The 21,723-nt window shown below is 38.7% G+C and overlaps 3 protein-coding genes across 8 annotated transcripts; 2 read left to right on the top strand and 1 right to left on the bottom strand.

Annotated features, from left to right (window-relative positions):
• The first annotated feature begins 6,673 nt into the window (after nucleotides 1-6,673).
• On the top strand, nucleotides 6,674-10,605 carry LOC112168767 (polyadenylate-binding protein RBP47). Of its 2 annotated transcripts, none has more exons than XM_024305678.2 (6): nucleotides 6,674-7,348; nucleotides 8,560-9,028; nucleotides 9,430-9,497; nucleotides 9,576-9,706; nucleotides 9,783-9,879; nucleotides 10,168-10,605. In XM_024305678.2, exons 1-6 carry the CDS (start codon nucleotides 6,986-6,988, stop codon nucleotides 10,339-10,341), a joined length of 1,302 nt encoding a protein of 433 aa, XP_024161446.1. In that variant the 5' UTR covers nucleotides 6,674-6,985; the 3' UTR covers nucleotides 10,342-10,605. The 2 variants fall into 2 exon arrangements, with proteins under 2 accessions (XP_024161446.1, XP_024161447.1); XM_024305679.2 differs by having other exon boundaries at nucleotides 6,676-7,348; nucleotides 10,171-10,605.
• A 953-nt stretch (nucleotides 10,606-11,558) lies between these two features.
• LOC112168768 (uroporphyrinogen-III synthase, chloroplastic) lies at nucleotides 11,559-16,491 on the top strand. 5 transcript variants are annotated; one of them, XM_024305684.2, is made up of 10 exons: nucleotides 11,559-11,829; nucleotides 12,233-12,320; nucleotides 12,625-12,691; nucleotides 12,986-13,104; nucleotides 13,631-13,720; nucleotides 14,304-14,359; nucleotides 14,951-15,036; nucleotides 15,362-15,496; nucleotides 15,909-15,959; nucleotides 16,048-16,491. In XM_024305684.2, exons 1-9 carry the CDS (start codon nucleotides 11,647-11,649, stop codon nucleotides 15,955-15,957), a joined length of 873 nt encoding a protein of 290 aa, XP_024161452.1. In that variant the 5' UTR covers nucleotides 11,559-11,646; the 3' UTR covers nucleotides 15,958-15,959; nucleotides 16,048-16,491. The 5 variants fall into 5 exon arrangements, with proteins under 5 accessions (XP_024161452.1, XP_040364229.1, XP_040364230.1 ...); XM_040508294.1 differs by having other exon boundaries at nucleotides 11,564-11,829; nucleotides 13,625-13,720; nucleotides 16,040-16,491; XM_024305683.2 differs by having other exon boundaries at nucleotides 11,566-11,829; nucleotides 13,625-13,720.
• Nucleotides 16,492-16,698: 207 nt separating this feature from the next.
• Nucleotides 16,699-19,794, bottom strand: LOC112171782 (serine carboxypeptidase 1). The gene is made up of 8 exons (XM_040508634.1): nucleotides 19,592-19,794; nucleotides 18,470-18,828; nucleotides 18,207-18,314; nucleotides 17,847-18,121; nucleotides 17,484-17,741; nucleotides 17,268-17,374; nucleotides 17,074-17,160; nucleotides 16,699-16,963 (listed from the first exon to the last, which is right to left on the bottom strand). The coding sequence occupies exons 1-8, from the start codon at nucleotides 19,792-19,794 to the stop codon at nucleotides 16,699-16,701; spliced, it is 1,662 nt and encodes a 553-aa protein (XP_040364568.1).
• Nucleotides 19,795-21,723: the final 1,929 nt, after the last annotated feature.

Here is a 21,723-nt window from a genome sequence, read left to right as displayed (position 1 = left end):
TGGGAGGAGTAGTGGACTTGTCCAAACCAAGAAGATGGGCCTAAGTGATCTCTTTGGTGACCCTTTTGGGCTTTTGTTCTTGGGTCTCTCTGGTGGTCTTTTGCTTTCGATTTGCTTAGTTTTTCCTTGTTTGGTTTTTTGTTGTACTTTTTAAATAAGTCCCTCCTCTTGTGAGCGAGGGTTTGGGTGTTTCTAGATAGTGTCGTTGTCTTTGTTTGGTGTTTTGGTTGTTTTGGTGTTTTTGGGCGTTTGTTGGTGCTTTTTGGTTATCAGCGTGATGGTGACTTACCCTTACACGTGGTTTGGTTGTTTTGGGACGCGGTGTCCGAACGGGTGGAAACAGTTCATCTAAATGCTGGTGGCGGGGTTGTATCGTTATACATAGGATAGGTTAAATTGGGTTGGGGTTGAGCTTTTTTAGCTCACGTTTGTCCCTCTCGTTGGATCCGATGATATGTAACCTGTTTAGTTATTAATAGATGGTTTATTTTCTCAAAAAATGTTATCATCTTTCAAGTCCAGTAGCTTATTTGAAACCCCAATTGCTAGGGTAAGCTATTATGACCCTCATTTCACTAGAGTCTCTTTCTCTCGCCTTTCAAAACTTGTTTTTGTATACATATAGCTACTAAATCTCTCGCCTGTCGTATAAACTTACAATAAAAATTGTATATCAAATTCCGGTGAACTCCAAGTTATGCGCCTGCTAGTGGACTTCAACATGTTTAGAATTTTGACGCTTTCTCATCGCGGAGACTCCGGCCATATTCCGGTACCGAAACTAAAAACCACAGTTGCAGGTCCAATCTCTCGATTTGACATCTCTCTGCAACCAAAGCAAATTTGCGCCGTCAAAGCAAGCGGAATCACTTATCACGTACAGCCCTACCATCCATGTTATACGTGCAGGTCCTCGTCTACCTTTCATATCAAAAGAATATTCCTACCCGATCATTTCGACCACGACTGACACACACCGACACGCACATTGTTTTCAGCGACTCAGATTTGACATCTCGATCATACAAATATCACGCACAGTACTTACAAAGCGACTCACCATCTTCTACGGTCCGAGCTGCACTGACCTCGCCAAACCAACTTCTTCCCTGACTCTAGGAGCCAATTAACCACCGCCACTCCCTTCATTTTCACCAAGAAGAAAAGCGACCACGTACAGTTTTAACTAATTTGAATTAACATTAATCAATCAATTACTTTATTGATTTCCTACCAGCAATCCTGCATAGCTGGGGCTATGAGGGGCTGCCATGGATGTATACGTGTTTGTGGGGTTTCAAGCCCTGTGGTCCTTTCTTTTCCTAGAATGAGTTAAACTTGAAAACCTCAGTGCGCATACACTAATTGGTCAAAGATTTGTATCACTTGCAGCAGTCTGTCTGGCACTTCTAGTAATGCCTCAATATCCTTAATTAATTTAGTTTGGATTTCCCGCACGCTTAACCAAATCTTAGTTTCTTAAACTTGATTTTTCTTCATTGGTCGATCACCATTAATTTTTTGGATCCAATGTAAACGATGATTCGGAATCACTGTATATATGTATTTTAATGTACTAGTGGCTTCTCACGTTAATTTCCTTTTAAGTTGTTTCCCACCCTCAGCAAATTAATCTTCGACCCCATTAATAATAAGGTGTACTTGTTACAATATATGTTGCATTTGTTTGTTTTGTCGAAGGATCATATCTATGGAATCCCAGATCATTGTGTTTCTTAATTAACTATCGACCAACTTAGTCGAGTCATGGTGATCTCATAGTTAATCTGGGGGCCGAGGACTTGAAGTTGAGAGAAATTAATCGTGGCCGGGCTCAAGTAAATGCTCAACTAGAAAATGGCATTACGTACCTAGAGTTTGTATCGAACTCGAATACTCGATCATTGAAAATTCGAAAGGAGCTTAGCCCCTCAAGCGCGATCCTAGATTCCTATCATGATGATAACCTCCAACAGGCGTCTATTATTGAATTCTTGAATTCACCCTAGCCTCTTAATCGCCTCTCGTTTTCACACATTTAATCTATTACATTTAGACCTAGATCAATGGCGGAATTAGAAAGTTATTTATGGAAGGGCCGAAAAAATAATAAATAATTATTCATAAAAAATACATAAAATATAGTTATACTATTTCATTAAGAGCGAAGATATTAAAGTATGTATTAATTTTCCGATGAAAAGAGATCAGCTCGTTATATATATTCATCAAGCAGTACAAAAACGAAACACCCTTACAAGATCAACAGAAAGAATCGTTCCTTAGGGAACCTTAAAACCTATTCTGAAACAATAATAAGACCCAGGAAACCCCTAGTACACTCACCTTTTAGAAAGTCCACGCACCATTATTCCAAACAAAAACTTAAAAACTGTTAAGCTAATTTAGTAAAATGATCCTCAGAGCAACTGGGTATTGCGACCTAACAAAATTTAAACAATACCATGGGCCCAAAACTGAACCCTAGCAGCCTAATACCAGGCCCTACCAAAACACTTAGGGCAAACCCTAGGTGAGACTACAGTCAAGATGCCGCCGCCAAACACTACTCGCCGGAATTTGACGCTTGTGCTACCACCACCATTAATGGCACCCACCCTCCTGGATGCCACCCATACCAACAAGGAACCCAAACAGAAATGGATCCCATGCCAGCAAAAGATAACAAACCCCACCACCATACTTTATACCCAAATCCAGCCCGGCATCCACCTCTGTCGGGAAAGGAGAATCGAGAGTACCACCGGACCCTTTATCTTCCAATAAAAACAACCAATCCCAGCCATGCTCGAGAGCACCACCGTCACATGGAACACCCAGCCTCAAATTCCATATATGATCATAACCATCAGGTCTCCAATGCGACCCAAATGTTATAGCCCAGGACGGCTGCAGACACCAAGGGCCACCAATCGCTTCACTGATGACATCACTTCCACCAACAGAAGCTTGAGAGAGAAAAGTAGGCAGGTTTCAACGGAGAGACCCGTCTTCACCTCCACAGTTTGGACCATAGAAGGAGGCAAAACCATCCTTCTAGATCGGAAGTACACGACCTCTACCAACAAAAGGAGGCGGAGGAGAAAACTCTCTTTCGAGAGGCAGAGACATATCTTTTCCAAATAAAGTATGTATTAATGTTTTCCTTTCAAATTTGATTCCTTAACATGCATTTTTAGTTCTCCAAAGCATTAATTAATAGGTTGAAATCTCATACATCAAGGAATTTATTAATATTTTTCTTTAACAAAGTATACAAAATAGAGTAATTATTTTTTAATTTCTCAATAAATTTTAACCAATTATACACGGCCACATCAGATTTTAAATGTGTCTTGAGGGGGCCCGGGCTATCTCTGGCCGTAATGACGTTCCCCCTCTGACCTGGACAATTCTTAAATTCACTCATTGAGTGAATGAGCATATTCACCATCTCTTGCGGTTAACGTATGATAACTTTATAATTTTCTAATTCAACAATTCATGTTATATAACGTAATACAAATATTACATCTGTAAAAAATCAATCAAATTGAAGACCTTTTAATTATCCATTTCTATAAAATACATGAACGGTTGATCATAATAGTAGTAAGTGTTGTTGGAACCATCCATTTGTTTGATTCAATTAGATAATTAATTGATTTCTGATTTGATTGATTTTGACAGAGATGATATTTAAAGGCTAATTTAATATATGGACCATTGAATTATAAATTTATTAAGTAAAAGTATATTAATCGACAATTGTGGTGATTAGTGAATATGCTCATTCACCCTAAGAGTGAAACTAATTAAGAATTGTCCGACCTGATATAACAGATTATGATATGCAAGTTTAAGTCTTGGATATAGTTTTCATTTTGATCTAATGTTACATGATATGAAAACAAAATATGCATTTATTATTCCAACATATTTGAATAAGCACTTACCGCGAATCCCACAATTACAAGGTTTAAATTAGAGAAGTGAAATTCACACTCCCCATTTTACAATATCCACACTCCATGTATCATTTTTCAGTACTTAACATCATATAGTTTACAATCCATATTACAAAATTTAAGATAATAAAAAAAGAAACGTTGAGTGTGGATTGTGGATTGTAAAATGCGGACCTAAATTAACCACTCATACATCTTTTTGGTGAATGAAGTTCACATATACTATTTTAGTGCTACTACTTGCAGATTGATTCCTAGTTGCCCACTAAACTTTGTTCACCTACCAGCAAAAGTATCCGAGAGGCAGATACTACTATTTAAGGTCAACTGTACGTTGGGTTCGTACCGGAAACGTCTCATCAGGGTGCGACTAGTGGCTTGATCATTGATGTTTTGACACCATCAGTTCAACCATTAACATTTTGATTCGTTCATATATACAGCTAGCTGGCTTAGCTAGAGTTGCATGCATGGCACATGCAAGTATTGCAGGAGCAGATTCTCCAAAAACTCTAAAGAGAATCTTGGAGGGTATAATCATTCCCCATTTACATTTACACTTTGACTTTGCTCATACAGTATGTAAAGAATTTCGCTTAACTATGCCAAGTCTCATCTAAACTCTATAAATACTCTTCATTACATTCAGTTGGAGGCATAGCACCACCTCTCGCTCCTCTCACTCTCTATCTCTCTGTCTTATTAATTTGCCTTCTCTAGCTTCTCATCAGCTTTCTAATAAGCTGAATTTCTCTCATGGCAGCCATTGTCAATAAGCTTCTGTTTTCCGGTGTTTTTCTTCTTTTCATAATTCTCTCTTATGAAGTCATTTCAACTGAAGAAAGGCTGTTGAAAACAACAGATGGAAACAATAGTCTGAATTACCATCTGCTGCGGCGGTACCTGTTACAAGCTGCAGCAGATTCTGTACCAGTGCCACCCACAATAAGTGATGACAGTTCTAGTAGTAGTACTCCTAGTATAGTCGGCAATGTTGCAAAACCCGATGATTACAGACCCACAGAACCAGGTCACAGTCCTGGTGCTGGTCATGGTCATGGTCATTCTGTTGAACCAGCAACAGTAGAGCTAAACCAGTAAACCTAATCCACTATACTAGTCTTATATGGTTCCAAGTTCATGATTACTGTACGTGACCTGTAATCATATGAGAGCATGAACCTATGACTATAGTTGAATAAGTTGGGTGTTAAATTTATGATGATCTTAGCTATACGTGCAGTGACTATAGTTGAATAAGTTGGGTGTTAAATTTGTATGAGCTTGTCTCCGTGGACTATATATGATGATCTTAGCTATACGTGCAGGCGCTATATATGTAATATATATTGTTTCCTTTCCTCTGTGTATTTGGTTGTCATCCCATTGTATGAAATTTCTCACTTAATAAAGTTGGATTATCTTTCATACGTACACATAGAATCACTTTTTAATTATTTATTTATTACTAACAGTATCACATTGTATGAAATAATATTTAGTTTAACGTGTATGAAAATTTTGATCACAAACCTATATATTTCATTGTTTTGCGGTCAAGCTCCTCTTCCTTTTAACCGATTGTATAAATTTTCACAAGGAGTACCTAGGAGTCCTAGGTACTCATTTGGAAATTCATGAAAAAGCTATTGCAACTGTCTTTTAAGGGTGTATGAAGATTTTGCTCACAAACCTTTTAAGGTCATCACCATAATTCGATACAGTGAAAAATAGTAAGTAAAATGCACACTCTCTATTTTACAATCCACAATCCACACTTCATGTTTTATTTTTTGGTAACTTAAATTTTATCTCTTTATAAGAAATTCAACCAAAAAAAGAGAGGAAAGAATGAGTGTTGATTGCAAAATATGGAGTGTTAATTTCATTCACTTTTAACATTCATCAATTATTAATGAAGATATTTTTATAACAAAGAAAAAAAAAATACATGAGTTACAGTTGTGTGTTCTCTTCTTGTAACAAAAAGAAAAGAAGTACATGTGTTCTTCTGAATGAATCTGTTTTCTTTCCAAAAAAAAAAAAAAAACTGTTGATGATGGTCGCCTCAAATGAAATGGGACTATGCATGGATTGATGATTAATCCATGTTGCCAGTCACAATCTTAACTTGGTCGTGTATTTGATGTAAAATGGCATTTTTCATCTTATAATCCCGAAATACCCTCTTTGTCTTCAACCCTAATCTATTGCTTTCACTCAAGTTAGCCGTCTGACCTAAAATGAAATGAAGGGTATTATTGGCATTTTGATGACAAAATCATTGAGCTGCGTACATTATTAACGTTCACGGAATGGGCAATTAAAATATTTGATTTTATAGTATATTTTTGGTCCCGTATTCCTTTAGGGCAAAAAAAGCCAGAAAGCAACTTCTTATTCTACCTGATCGAGTTTCCTGATAAAGAGCGAACCTTACAGATCCTCCGCTCTGGTGCCCTCACCCCGTACGCATCCATTTTCGGTAAAAACCAGGATTTTTTCACGGCAATTAATTCTCACTGAAACTGAAAAAGATCTCGTGACGTCACGCTGGTGAAGGTTAAAAAGAGTACCAGAATCTAACGAAAACCCTAGAAAATTAAAAAGAAAAAGAAAAAGGAAAAATTGTTATGGTACTCGAGGGCAAAACCAAAAGCGGGTGGCGGCGGATTAACAAAACCACAACAGTGTCCAACTTCACCTCACTTGGGGTGTAACCTCATCTCACTTTGGTGTGTGGATTCGACGGTAGAGATAAGCCCTCACCGTTTCATCCGATGGCTGAGACTACAACCGCGTTTTTCGAAGCAAACCCATGAATCCGTCATCCTCAAAATAAATCCCTCCCCCAAGCCCCGCCCCCTCTCCCTTTACTTTCTCTTTCTCTAAACCCCCAGATTCGGAAACCCCCTCTTTCTCTCTCCTCTTCTCCCTAACTCTCTTTCAGATTCGTTGAATCCTTAAGTTTCAAGACCAAGGCTTGTGTGTTTGGAGGCAGAGAGAGAGAGAGAGAGATGCAATCCAACGGCTCGGATTCCTCCCTGCAGCAGCAGCAGCAGCAGCAACAGGACCAAAGTACTCAGCCACGTCAGCAGCCGCCGCCGCCGCCGCAGCAGTGGATGGCGATGCAGTACCCAGCGGCCGCGATGGTAATGCAGCACCAAATGATGCCACCGCAGCATTACGCGCCTCCGCCGCAACACTACATGGCGTACCACCAGTACCAGCAGCACCCGCAGCAGCACGTGCAGCAACAGCAGCAGCAGATGGGATCTGGCGGCGGCGGCAGCGGCGAGAACAAGACCATCTGGGTCGGCGATTTGCACCACTGGATGGACGAGAATTACCTCCACAGCTGCTTCGCTTCCGCCGGCGAGGTATTTTTATTTTGTTTTGTTTGCTTTTTGTATATCCGTGCACGTACGCATATTTTGTTCTGGGCGTGATTTTAATGTGTGTATTTGTTCTGGGCATGATTTTAATGTGTCTGTTTGATGTGGAGGTGGATTTTATGTGAAAAGTGGATTTTGTATTAAGAAAAATTAATATGTAGTTCTTTTTTTGTTAGATTAAATGTTGGGTCTTTAGAGTTTTCTGCTTAGGGTTTGCTTCTGAATATTGTTTGTAGGGTTTTCTTCTGTTTCTGTTAGTTTTTGTAGTTGGTTGAGTTTTATAGCAGATAATATTTGTCTGAATGATGATATATATGACCTGACAAAATGTTAAAAGTAGAAGGTTTGTGAGTGAAACTGAAAAAGCAGGACAGGGATTTTTTTTTTGACATAATTGGTAATTAAAGTCCGGTAGGAGGATATGAATGGGTGTAGTGAGAGTAACACTTGTAACTGAAAAATAAGTGCAGTTGGTTCTAATTATATGCTATTGGAAATGTTGTTCATTTGGGGCCTGGGTGGGTTTGTGAATGGCAACACTTACTTTTCTGGCCCTTGTTCTTTAGTGTATTTTGAGGCAAGAACCTTTCTTTTTTCCCCTTTTTGGCTGTAAGAGGCAACATGATGTGAAAGTATATATGATTTTGCACTTAGATTTTGTTTTTGAAAAAAAAAAAAAGGCATGAGAACTAAATTAGTTTTTTTTTTCCTCTCCAAAGGTTGTGTTTCTCTTATTTGTGAATTTTTTTGTCTAATGGTGATTAATGCCTTTAATCTATATCATAAGTAAAGGATATTTTAGTACTCAGTCCAAGAGTTAAGTTATATAATGTGATATTAAGTCTTACTTGATGAGCATGCCAAGTTTTACTCAGTTTCCTCTCTTCTAATTTCCACTGAATAAAATCAGAATTATGATGTATAGGCCTTCAATAAGGCTTGGTTGAGTATATTTAAGTATTATGTGTTTCTTTGAAGCTGCATTTTTTTATGTGTTCTTATGAAATTTTGATTTATCACCTCCTCTATTAATTAAAGGGCAAAGCTTCTTACAGCTAGGTTTTGTTTTAAAAAAGATTTTTGTTGTAGTTCCTGTCGGAACTGATTTTAAGGGGAATGCTACATATTGCCTCCATTTCTTTAATAACACAAGAGGGTTCCCCTTTTCACTTACATTTATTTCTAATATCATGTAGATTGCCTCCATCAAGGTTATCCGCAATAAGCAGACTCTTTTATCAGAGGGCTACGGATTTGTAGAATTCTTTTCACATGCTACAGCTGAGAAAGTCCTACAGAGCTATGCTGCAATTTTAATGCCTAACACGGAACAGCCCTTCCGTCTGAACTGGGCAACATTTAGTACGGGTGACAAGCGTTCAGATAATGCTCCTGATCTTTCCATTTTTGTAGGAGACTTAGCAGCAGATGTTACAGATAGTTTATTGCACGAAACTTTTTCTAGTAAATATCCATCTGTTAAAGCCGCAAAAGTTGTCTTTGATGCCAATACTGGCCGTTCAAAGGGCTATGGTTTTGTGAGGTTTGGCGACGAGAATGAAAGGTCACAGGCTATGACTGAAATGAATGGTGTTTATTGTTCTAGCAGGCCTATGCGTATTGGTGCTGCAACTCCTAGGAAATCATCTGGATATCAGCAGCAAGGTATTTAGTTCTACTTGCTTTTTCTATTTTGAAGTGAAACTTTGGAGGTAAATCTTTTATGTGTTGTTAGACTTTACATGGGCATGAATGGCTGTAGTATTAACTCTGTTAAGCAAATAACTGATAACATTTTTATTTATCTATTGGTAGAAGTTCATTGCACGCTTAAGTTTTCATTGTGGTAGAAGGAGCAGATTTTCCCATGCATTTCACAATAACTAATATTTATACCTTTCTGGAATAGTTACAGTTCATCTCTGTATTTTCTCTTAGTTGGATCTGTTTTTTGTTTTTTTAATTTTTTAATTTGTGATTTTCTCTTCCAAAACATGGTTATTTACATAGCCATGGCGTGAATGTGATCTTTATTTATCCACTTTAGTTTTGCTCGGTTATTGCAGGGGGGTATGCTCTGAATGGTACACCAGCCCAAGGGTTCCAATCTGATGGAGATGCTACAAACACAACAGTGAGTAGTCTTCGAGGTTCTCATGGTTTAACCAATGGTTACTTTTCTCCATTTGGCTGACTTGTGTGTCAATAATAGATATTTGTTGGAGGGCTTGATCCCAATGTTACTGATGAAGATCTCAGGCAGCCTTTCTCTCAGTATGGCGAGATCGTCTCTGTTAAAATACCAGTTGGAAAAGGATGTGGGTTTGTTCAATTTGCCAATAGGTAAATCATTTGTAATATTAGTGCTATTCACTATTTAACCAGTTATCATATGATCCGTTTTGACCTCTTGTGACAGAAATAATGCTGAGGAGGCATTGCCGAAACTGAATGGCTCAGTAATTGGCAAGCAAACAGTCCGACTTTCATGGGGTCGCAATCCAGCAAATAAGCAGGCATTCTCTCTTTCTTATAACCTTCTGTCCTGAAAACACCCCAACCACTATTGTGCTTGTTGTGGGAGTGGTCTGTTCTTCACTTGGAATAAGGCTTGTTAGTTGTTTTAGTTTGAGTGACAGTTACTGCTGTTTTAAGAAGTAAAACAATTTCTTATATGTGGTTTTTTGGAGTGACATTGACAAGTAGGATTTTTTGTTTCTTTAGAACTTAGAATACATCATCTTCTATTATGCCATCAGTTTCATTACTCATTTATGCATGCCCCTTCTTTTTTTATCTTGTAGCAGTTTAGAACTGATTTCGGCAACCAGTGGGCAGGAGCGGCGTACTATGGAGGACCTGTTTATGATGGTTATGGTTATGCTTTGCCACCACAACATGACCCAAGCATGTATGCTGCAGCTGCTGCATATGGCGCTTACCCTGTTTACGGTACCCACCAACAACAAGTAAGCTGAGAAGAGAAAGCTGCCCCTATGTGTTGGTGGCTACCAAGAATTGAGTGAACTGAGCGAGGTGCAAGGATTAGTAGTTTTAGTAGAGACATGATGACTCTAGAGTCTCTAGTTCTGTAATTGGCTTGGTGCTCTAGAATTCTTATAAAATCCCTCTAATTGTGGAGCGGAACTGAATTTTGACAACTTGAGATAGTTTTGTAAGGGATTTGGTTGATCATTTGGTTAGAATCACGTGATTTTAACACAACTTAATTCTTGGGTCAATGCTTGCACTTCTCATATTTTACGTCTTGTGGTTTATGTGCTTCAAGGGTCAAGTAGAGTTGTCAAAGTGTACTGTAAAGAATGGTTACTAGAATATAAGATGGTTCTAGCCAGCAGATGCTATTTAGTTTCAAGTAGCATTCCTCTGTAGACAAGTTTCAGTGAACCATACTAAAAACCCTTGTTTGGGGCTGTGGTTGCACTTAAAGCCCCATTTGTACTTGTTGATAAAGAATGCTCTTTCCGCAAGTGCTTGGTACTCGCGGCATAAATCTCATCTGAATCACAAGCTCCATCATCTGAAGCCCCGTCAATTGTGTGATCTTAAATTTTAAGAAAGCGAATTGAGTATGTGGGTGGCATGTGCTGATGATACTATACAACGAATATCATCATCACTGTGTAGGTCCGAAGCTTATATTATTACTCTGTGGTCTGTACTACTCATAGGTTGAGAGTCTAATCAAATCTAAGCAGCAAAAAGCCGACTGGAGGCTCACAAAGCAGAACACCTGCATATAAAATAGAATAAAATGTAAGCTGGAAAAGTGTTGGAACCGTAGGGCGCACAGCACCCCATGGTTGGGTTGGCCGTTTGGGACACAGGGGGAACAATATTTAGCCCAGCAGGAAGCAGATTGATACCATATATGGGCACGCAGGGTCAGCAATTCCCGTTCACTTTCTATCTATAATAATATATCACTGGTTGGGATAACCTTGAGGGGTCGAATTTGTAAATATACAGCGTTGGACAATCTTATAACTCTATAAGAAGGTAAACCCTAACTGATCATCAATGTGAAGAAATTCAAATGCTGCAGTGGAACTTACAGACTTATAACAAGACAATCCATATTCGTCAAAATAGAGAAATTTTCTCCTTCTCTAAACCGGCCCACTTGTGCCTGCTCTGGCCGTTAATGATAAGTTGATAACTTTAATTAATCCCCCAAACTAGGAAATGAATAAAATAATGAGACGTACTTCAATTAGTAATAGGCGTCCCTCTGTAATCCTCTGCGTGGCAACACGTTTCCAATGGCACAGATTTCTCTTTCCTCTTCCTCTCCCTACTCTCCTTCTTCTTGTCCTCTAATTCACCGGCGAATCTTTGTTCCTTGTGCTTTTTCAATCCAAGCTACCTCGACTTCAAATTCGCAGCCGCCGAAAGTCGTCGTCACCAGAGAGCGCGGCAAGAATGCCAAACTCATCACCTCTCTGGTAATATAATTATCATACATTCTCTCTCTCTCTCTCACTCTGCCATTTTTTTATTTTTTTATTTTGCTCACAAATGTCTCTGATTTTCTTCAATTATTGCAATTTTGCCTTCTTTTTTTGGATTTCTAGGGTTCTACATTTTGTTCCACTGTCTCTCTCTCTCTCTCTCTTTTTTTCATTTCCGAATTTCAAGCTGTGGCATTGGAATTTCAGTTGTGTGATTTCTTGTGCGGGGTGATTGTAACTTTTCACATTTTAGAGTAGTAATTGACGTATCTTATCCAGATAGACACAGTTGAAGAGTATAGATGTGTCTGTGTGTATCGATGCATTTGCATATGTACATGTGTAATCTGTGTGTGGCTGTGGAGTTGTGATGGAATTTTGATTTGTTCGAGTACAGGCGAAGCAGGGAATCAGCTGCTTGGAGCTTCCCCTCATCCAGCATACACGGGGGCCTGATCGAGATAGGCTTTCTACTGTATTGACTGGTAATTTCTTCAACTTTTGTCCCTTTTTTTATTTTTTTTTATTTTGAAGCGGAGCAATGCCATTGTTTGTGCCATCATATTGGACATGGTTAAGGGCTTAAGGCAGTGTTTTGGGTTGATTTTAAGATCTTTGTCATGAATCTCCTTTCTTTCTTTCCTAGGATAAATGTAAGAACAGCTGTTAAGCACAAGCCTTTTCAGTTCTGTCACCAAGTTTGATATGTGCTCACGTTGCATAATTCAAACAACTGGGGATACTGTTTGCGACTAACATTCTTTTTTTAATGCTGCGTGTTGGCAACAGATACTGCGTTTGACTGGATTGTCATAACTTCCCCTGAAGCTGGTTCAGTCTTTTTGGAGTCATGGAAGTAAGGGATACAACTTTCTCACTAGAAATCTGGCCATTTTGCATTTAAAGATTTCTTCTGCAGCTTTAATTTAAACTTGTAGCTTCAGGTTTCTTTAAGGTGTACTAGTGTGTCTTTTTTTATGTCATTGCTCACTGTGTATGAATCTTTTCTTTGCTTCAATTCCACCTCTACACCCCAAAATCAGTATAATCTTTGATCAGCACATCTTGCCTAATCTTTGCTTCAAGTCCATGATCATTTTGGATCATTTCTATTCTCCAAATTGACAGCAAGCTTCTTATTGGTCTTTAGGGCTGCCGGAACTCCAAATGTTAAGGTTGGTGTCGTCGGGGCTGGTACAGCAAGTGTCTTTGAGCAAGTACCGCAGTCATCAAAGAAATCCCTCAGTCTTGCCTTTGTGCCATCAAAAGGTAGTTATGTCATGCTTCTACATTACTCAGGCAAGCATCTAATTCTGTACAAATCGTAGTGCTGCCTCTTATGCTTCCTTCAGTCACTCAGAAGACCCAAAAAGAAACATCATGACATTAAGACTATTTGGAAAACACTGGAGAATACTATTAAATTGAAATTTCTCCAAATGAAAATGCATCGAATATGCCTGGAAAGGTTTTATTGTGCTGAAGTTAGATGCTATTAAAACCTGATGGATTTTGGATTGCTTAGTTTGATTTCAATACATCCGGTGGCTTTTCAGCTACTTCATTTTGGTGGTACTTAGTTGCTACATCAGGGATAGCTCTGCATCCTGACATTTGTCTCGCGTTCTTTTACTTGGATGTGAGACGATAGAATCTATGCATTTGCACTAATTGGTTTATTGTTATTATCTTTTGTTCAAGATCAACCAATCTTGTCGGATCTTCTTTTTGATTCATTATTGGATTTTAATCATTGCCCACGTTTTCTTTTGTAAACTGTAATGTTCAGCAACAGGCAAGGTTTTGGCTTCAGAGCTCCCTAAGAATAGGAAAGACAAATGCACAGTCCTATATCCTGCTTCTGCAAAAGCTGGCAATGAGATTGGTAAGTGAATGCTTCAATCAGTATGAGTGCAAACACACAAGTCACACAGTGAACAGTCTTTGGAGTACAAAAGTAGTGAAAATTAGATGCATTTTCGTAATGAACAGTGAAATACAGGATCTATGAACAGTCTGGCATTTATGAAAACCGCAGTTTGGATTAAAATCTCCTTGGTTGTGGAGCACATGATGCATTTTGTATTTTCTCTTTCATAGACAGGAGATTGCTCTGCATTTAAATTTGTAATAAGGATCTTCATCTATCTTAATAGTGAGTTTAAATGTAATAGAGAAATATATGCTCAGGTGTCAACCATAATGCTAACTGAGAAATAATTAAATTTCAAAAGTTCCTGTCATGTGTAATCTTATTTTCTAATTTCTTCAGAATGTAATCATACTCTCTAAATCAAACTCATATCTAAATGGAATTCATGATCTTCAGAATGAAACATTACTGTCTGAATGGAATTCATATCTAAATGGAACTCATTAATCTCAGAATGTAATCTTACTGTTTTTGCGTATCAGTTTTCAGCATTTCTATTTTGTTTTACCATCTCATTTGGGCATATTTGTTTCAGAGGAAGGCCTGTCCAATCGTGGATTTGAGGTCACAAGGCTAAATACGTACACCACGGTATGGTAACTTATCTTTAGGCATCTAGTTACAGTTCTCGTTATATGGGTTCTAAGTAATGTATTATTCATATTTTGGTTTGATGTGTCCATGAATTTGTTCTTATCATTGTCTGCCATCTTATCTATGTGTTGCTGTTGAAGTCCACTGAAGATGATTGCACCTTTTTTTTTCATTCAATGTTTTGTTACTTGCAGCACTTGTCTACTGTAAATTTTAGCACATCATTGATGTTCATTAGACTGTTTTCTTATTGCAATAATATACTGTGGTCACTCCCCTGAATTTATTTTTCTAGAAATATGTTGAAGATGGTATGATTTTATTAGTATATGGGTTAGGTTATACTGTGACAGTGGTGTGGAGCCAGAGCTGTAGTACATCTTTATATTAATTCACTATGGTTGATCCTCATGTTAGTCAGAAAATAGCAGGCATCCTGTTCTTCTCTCAATCACTATAGTCTAATGTGGATGTTGGACTTTGATGTGTTTGTCTGAACCTTTTTGTTTTAGGTTCCAGGGCTACAATCTTACATGAACACTCTTTTGATAGTTAATAATTTAATTCAATTACAACGTGATTCTCTAGGGACCTGTTGACCATGTCGATCAAATGGTTTTGAAGCAGGCTCTTTCTGCCCCTGTTGTTGCAGTTGCTTCTCCTTCTGCAGTTCGGTAAGTAACTCGTTGCTAATCTTTTTCCTTTTCAATATTACTTGTGTATAATTTTCTCTGAGCTCCTTATACAGTGTAATTTCTCTGGAGACTATAGTCTCAATCGTTGAGTCCATTCTTAATTTGAACTCTGCCATTCACTGACTTAGTTGAATACTTCTATACATTTCCATGCACCAACTTTTGAGCATCTGCTGATGTCTTGAAAATATTTGAATACATATTTATTTTCATCATTTTCACAATTTGAGCTATCTAGGTGAAGAAAAGATTTCTAGAAAGACAGTATTACCTAATTTGAGCTTGTATATCTCGACTGGAACAGTGCTTGGGTCAATCTTATTTCTGAGTCTGAGCAATGGAACAATTCGGTTGCCTGTATTGGTGAGACAACTGCCAAGGCTGCTAGGAGATTAGGCTTGAGAAATGTTTACTATCCAGTGCAACCAGGTCTTGAAGGGTAATATTCACATTTCTAACCTCTTTTCCTGAAATAAATTGGTGGGCAGTTTAACAGTTTTCATCGCCTAATTTGTCTGAATGACGAACTTAAATTGCTAAAATCCCAGTTTCTTTACTTTATATATCAAGACAGCAGTAGACTACTGGTTTGTATTATAAAACAATATGAGCTGTACTGACAATTGATTTTGAGATTGACATTATGTCCATTCATTCCCTAAGGCATTCATTATCATTTGCTCTATTCAACTAATGGTGAATTCAAGCATGCTTCTATAATTCCCATGGTCTTGATTTTCTCATATCAGATGTTGTCTGTGATGATTGTTTTGGACTTGTAGAATGCTACTCTGAGATGCTTCCTTGAAGCTTTTTTTTTTTCGTAATGTAATTTTTTTTTTGGATGATAGATGGGTGGATAGCATTGTTGAAGCATTGGGAGCAAATGTCCATTTGTAGAGGTGATGTTTTCTTTTCTGGTAACCTTTTTTCTTCTAAATTTTGTTAAGCTAACATTGTTTTTTTCCCGTGCTTATGTTAGAAGAGCAGTCTGTCCAGTTTTCTTGCCGGCAGGGGCAGACTGATGAAGAGGTAACTGGTGCACAGTTGAGGGAGCACGAACAGACACATGAAATGTGAAATTTCACAGCTTCAGGACAAACTAGATGCAAAACGAGGACAAAATATTTTCAAGCTGCAGGACAGAAAGATGTGGAGATATGTGACACCCAGAATCTCGGATCATCTTCATTCGGCTGAGCTTTCTTTGACGTTTGTGAAGTCACTGTATTGGGATCATATTTAGAAAGAAGGCCTACTCTTATTTGTATGTATATTTCTTTTAACATTACCATGTTGACCTTAACATCAATTTTGCTATCCTGTTTGGTGTACTGGCTACATGTAAAATTTCTTTGTTAGATAAAAGGAAGAATTTCTTCTTTCTAGCGTTGTACATTTAATGATCATAATGGAAGCTTGCTTTACTTTCAATGACAGTACTCTTTTTTACTTTTGGAGTCTGATACTGTCTATTCTTTTAAAAATAACAAAGGCAATTTTATTAATTGTAGCTGAGCCCTCTTAAACATCTGGGTCTAAATGTTTTTCTTCGTGAGCTTCAATGTTCATTTTTCAAATAGGTTTTACACATGAAGTGCTGCTGAACATGCGCGTAAACTAGTTGAATGTTCAGTATTACTATTGGGATTTGGCTGGGAAGGCAGGAGGGAGCGTCCCTTGAAGAAATGATGAGATCAAGGTGAGTGCTCGCTGTGGTTGGTAGCTGGGAACCATATGGCCAGCTCCCCTTACCGTAGCAAATGTTAACCCCCTGTAGCCAATCACATATCCTCCAACCTCTCCATTAGAGTTCCATGGCCGCCATGGCTTCTCAATCGGTAGCTTGAGCCTGTTTATGGAGTATCTAGAGGACGTGCCTGGCACATTTGCATCGGTGTCTCCACTGCAGGGAGCATTCAACATAATTCCGAATCCCAGGGGCTAAATCAGTATCAGTAACATATATCATGTATATATTTTAGTCAATATGTCCAAGTCTAGTCTGGTTCTGACCTGTATATCCAAAAACTCATCCCACTTGCTATAAGCTGCTTTATTCTGGGTAGAATGGTTGTTGGGCCGTCTGTCCATCCTACACCACTGGAAACAAAAACAATGCAGACATTTGGTACTTTGGCGAATCGTATTTAGCATGTGTGTGTGTGTGTGGTGATTGGTGAACCTTATATATGTTCCCAGGTGCGTACCTGCAAGCTGTCCAGTTTGTGGGTTTAACATGAAGAGCTGCTTTCACCTCGGCGAGGTTTAGATAGTCCTCCACATATTTATCAGAGCATGGATCAAAACTATTAACCTGATCAGAATGTAAGATGCATCAGATTAAGTTGGCATTTTCGGCTTAATTACAAGCTCAGTTGGTCTGTCATTACTGGTAAGCTAGCTTTGGTTAATCAGAGGCTTACAGCAGGAGCTTCTGAGACATATTTGGATCCAGATGATATGTTGCACTGTGGAGCGTAGATGTCGTAAATATCAATGTCTCCAAGCTCGTCGGCTGATTTGTTCATATAGATAATACACGTCTGCGATATATTACCCGAGGCAAAGTCACAATATTTTTGTATTCCGGCATGAGTTTCGTCCGAGTTCAAATCATGTGTCCACAAATAATCATAACCACCTAGTGTGCCGTCCTTGTCATGGATCCAAGGATTCCCAATCTGGATATTGATAGCAAGCTCAAACCTAATTAGTCTTAATTATTGTAGACCTTAGGTCCTTAGTGTCATAGTGTGTGCGTAATGGGGGAAGACTCCAGAACTCACCGCAATGCCTTTGAGACTGATTTTTGTTTGCTTTGTGGCGTTGTTCTTTGAGAGAATGGTGTGAGCAAGTTGAGGTGCGTAATGACCAGCGTAGCTCTCTCCAATTATGAAGAAATCTCTACTCTTGTATTGAGGAAATCTCTCTAGCCAGTTTACAAGAAATGTGTACGAGTCTTTCGCAGTTCTCTTGTCACCAACGTTTTCGTAGTCCGATTTGTTGTTTGAATAAGAGAACCCAACTCCTGCCGGAGACTCCAAGAACAGTACATTCGCCACTGTGTAGTATCATTAATTTTTGCTGCTTAATATTCTGGATAAAGTATAATCTTGTAAAGACTTAAGAATTTAGAGTTGCAATACCATTGTTCCAAGCATGATCGTTCTGGAATAATGTCTTTCCATCACTGTTAACTCTGAAAGGTCCCAATTCTTCCATGGCTCCATACCCAAAAGACGAACATCCTGGTCCTGTACCTCAACATCAGTATATGGATCGATCATTAATTATCTTATACACTCGAAGCAAATACAAATGAATCTATCCTGCTCTTACATCATTATCGTTTAGGGGAATACTATCATTTACGAAGCACGAAGTAATTAGTAATAATATGTCTAATTACCTCCATTTAACCATAACACTAGAGGTTTAGTTGAAGAATTTTGAGGTGACTCTACAAAGTAGTAGAACAGTGCTCTCCCAACTATAGGATCCACTGTAACATAGCCTGCATATTGATTAAATTTTTCTCCGGGACTAAGATTAGGTTGTCCTGGCAAAGCATCAATCTTATCAGCTTCCTTCAACCCATCTTGGGGTCCAACATAAACTGGAGAAGAAAATTCGTGATCCTCGACATCCGAAACAACGAAGGATTGCGAATGAGGAGGATGATTAGTTCTAAATCTGCGAGATTTGATCAACCTGTTGAGGTTGTCAATTTGGTTGGCGTTGCATGGTAAAAGAAAGGTCAATTGGTAGCTACACAGGAGGAGCAAACATGTAAACTCTGATAGCTTCATGATCTTCTTGCCATGGCACTGAAAGTGCTTTCAGTATTTATTAACCTAATTAGGTGAGTACTACAACCTTGATTGAGACGAGAATCAATGCGTGCATTTAGACGATCTTTGGATTCATAGACTTGCCAAATATAAAAGGATTCTTCACAACGGTTGGTACAATTTTGTTCTTTTTTATGGAATATGCAGCTATATCAGTAAGGGTTGGTTCAATTTTGTTCTATTTTTATGGAATATACAGCTATATCAGTAACACAATCACTATATTGAATACGGTTAAGAAGAGAAGAGTTCAAGATTTGTTGAAGGATATCGACATTGAGTGTGCCTCTTTAAACTAGGGTTTAGTTCTAGAGTTGTAACAGGAGAGAAGGTTCTAGATTTCCTAATTATATTTGGATTCTATTTCCTTGTATGACAAGATTATGTATTTTGTAAATCTCTATATAAAGGGCTCCTATTATCAATAATAGAACACACACACAATTCTCTCATCAATCTCTCTGCAAATCATATTTTCCTTAAACACGTTATTAGCACGAGCTCTAACCCTAACCCTAAAAGCCAAAACCCTAAAATTAAAACTAGAAAAAAATTTCTCACCAAATCTGCCGCAAGCCCCAGCCCCGTGCCTGTTGCCCCTGCAGCTCCTACGCTCCCCTGCGCTCGTTACTCCCCGCCTGCACACCCTCGTGCCTGCTGCCCCCATAGCCCCTACGCACCACCTACTAGCCCACGCTAGCGTCGGCTCTCCTGCAGCTTGCCCTCCGCTCGCACCATCTGCCCCGCAGCAACCCGTGCGCCTGCCTTCGGCAATCGGCCTACTGCCTTGCTGCTGCCCCACATCGCTGCTATCTTGCATACCCGCTGCCACTGCAGTCTCTACTGCCCCGTGTATCCGACACCGCTGCAAGCTCTGCCCCATCACGCCTGCATCAACACGCGCGTGACTCAAGCCCTAAATCATCAAGTAAGTTTTTAAAGATTAAAGTTCCTGCTTTCTTGTCTTTTAAATTCTTTTATTTTCTACAGGATTTGCAATATACGAACATCGGTTCGATTATTTAAATAAGACGAACTGTGGGGATTCACGCTATACGAACTAAGAGCGTTCGTAAACCACGAACTAAGAGCGCTCGTGAAGCATCGAAATATTACAGACTAAAAGCGTTCGTAAGCTATGAACTAAGAGTGTCAGTGAGCGTTAAAATTTGACCATTCAAACATCATTGTTTCGGTCTAATCCAAATTTCTTGGAAATCGATTTCTTGGTAGCATTAAGGCTCGGAAATCTTAATATTAGTTTTCGTGGAAGCATTGAATCCGAAACTAATCCGTTCTTGTTTCCCCTTTTTGGATATCAAACTTGAACGAGCTCGATTTTACTCCATTGGATTCTTCGGGCACGGGATATTTATTGCCTACAATCCAAGAGCCCTGTTCTAAAGGAACCGCTCAAGACTCACAAACTAAAATAGATAATTCCAGGGCACTTACCCAGATGAAGCGCCACATGGAGATGGCAATCCAGTTTGAGTACATGAATGAGGATAGCGCTAGAAACCTTTGGGTCACGCTTCGTGAATGTTTTAACAACATTCACAATTTTCTGAACTTAGAAGCATGATGGAATTATCTCTGCTTCTCTAACTTTGATAAATTTATAGAATATTGTTTGGAAGCTCTCCGCATCAGACATTGATGCATGCCTGTGAAAAACTATCACAGAAGAACAATTGATTGAGAAAACCCTCAATACCTTCCCTGTCTATGCTATAAGGTCCTCTGATTTATTCCGGACTCATGTAAACGTAAGACGGATCACAAATTTCCATCAGCTAATTGCAGCTATGGCATGTGTTGAAAGGCACAGCCACAAACTTTGTGAATGGAAAATATGGTAGGCCTCAAGATGGCTACCATGAGCACCGTTCAATGGCTAGAAGAAGTCGCCATGGATGATATGATCAACATGCTCATGAAGGTAATCGCCAAAGTTGGAAAATACATGACCAAATGAGTCATGACGTTGAGGGTTGGGGATTGGACACCATGGCACCACTTTTGGCCGTGGTAGCACTATTCCAACACCAATGGTCCTAGGGACCATTTATATTGCGTCAATACGCCTCAATCAAGAGAGCATTCTCTACATTATGTTTTATGGAGTACTTGATCAATGGTGATCAAGACATCGAGTTCAAAAAGACTTTAAATCTAGCGATGAAGACAAAATGCCGCAGATTTTTATTTCGAACAGTCTTTTATTTTTTCCAAGAATTATGTAATGGCAATTATGCCTTAATTAAATAAATGACAATTTTGTATTAACTCTTTCTCAAGTGGCGCATCCAATGAAGTATGATGTCTAGGAAAGTGATTGAGATTAGTGGTACTTAAGAGAGCCTCGCTCCACCGACATCTCTCTCTACTTCCCTGGTCATATTTAATTGGAGTTACTAAACGGATTGAGTGACTACGATTTGTCTAAGTTTGATTTTTATTTTGGATTAGAATTTGGTTAAGAAACTTTTATGTAATCATTGGCTATTAATAAAGTGTCGATTATTTTACTTAATGTCTTGGACATACCTTAATTCGAACTTTATTTGAAAGATATAAAAGCCAATGGTTTTCATGTGGAAACACATTGTGAGAATGGACAAGAGTTCCTTTGCATCGCCTCTAATGACTATGGACATAAACGAGTATTAGAGAAACTTATGTGTCGCTCTAGTCTCTAGTGGGTTGTATGCAACCACTATTCTAGTCATGGAATCCAACCATGTCATGAGAGATGACTTATGGGATTCTTACACATATAGGCTTTGGCACGACCGTTTGGGACACCCAG

This window comes from Rosa chinensis, chromosome 6, assembly GCF_002994745.2.
Source record: "Rosa chinensis cultivar Old Blush chromosome 6, RchiOBHm-V2, whole genome shotgun sequence".
NCBI classification, from domain to species: Eukaryota; Viridiplantae; Streptophyta; class Magnoliopsida; order Rosales; family Rosaceae; genus Rosa; species Rosa chinensis.
Note: the sequence above shows the minus strand (reverse complement) of the source record. Positions and strands in the feature narration are given on the sequence as shown.

Bases quoted from the DNA above. Each gene is read 5' to 3' on its own strand.
- LOC112168767 (XM_024305678.2), top strand. From the start codon at position 6,986: ATGCAATCCAACGGCTCGGATTCCTCCCTGCAGCAGCAGCAGCAGCAG. The intron at 7,349-8,559 runs GTATTTTTATTT...AATATCATGTAG, and splicing joins GCTTCGCTTCCGCCGGCGAG to ATTGCCTCCATCAAGGTTAT. The intron at 9,498-9,575 runs GTGAGTAGTCTT...TGTCAATAATAG, and splicing joins GAGATGCTACAAACACAACA to ATATTTGTTGGAGGGCTTGA.
- LOC112168768 (XM_040508294.1), top strand. From the start codon at position 11,647: ATGGCACAGATTTCTCTTTCCTCTTCCTCTCCCTACTCTCCTTCTTCT. The intron at 13,105-13,624 runs GTAGTTATGTCA...TGTAATGTTCAG, and splicing joins TGCCTTTGTGCCATCAAAAG to CAACAGGCAAGGTTTTGGCT. The intron at 14,360-14,950 runs GTATGGTAACTT...GTGATTCTCTAG, and splicing joins GGCTAAATACGTACACCACG to GGACCTGTTGACCATGTCGA.
- LOC112171782 (XM_040508634.1), bottom strand. From the start codon at position 19,794: ATGGGGCAGAGCTTGCAGCGGTGTCGGATACACGGGGCAGTAGAGACT. The intron at 17,375-17,483 runs GTAAGCCTCTGA...CATTCTGATCAG, and splicing joins ATGTCTCAGAAGCTCCTGCT to GTTAATAGTTTTGATCCATG. The intron at 16,964-17,073 runs GTCAGAACCAGA...TGCTCCCTGCAG, and splicing joins ATGAGTTTTTGGATATACAG to TGGAGACACCGATGCAAATG.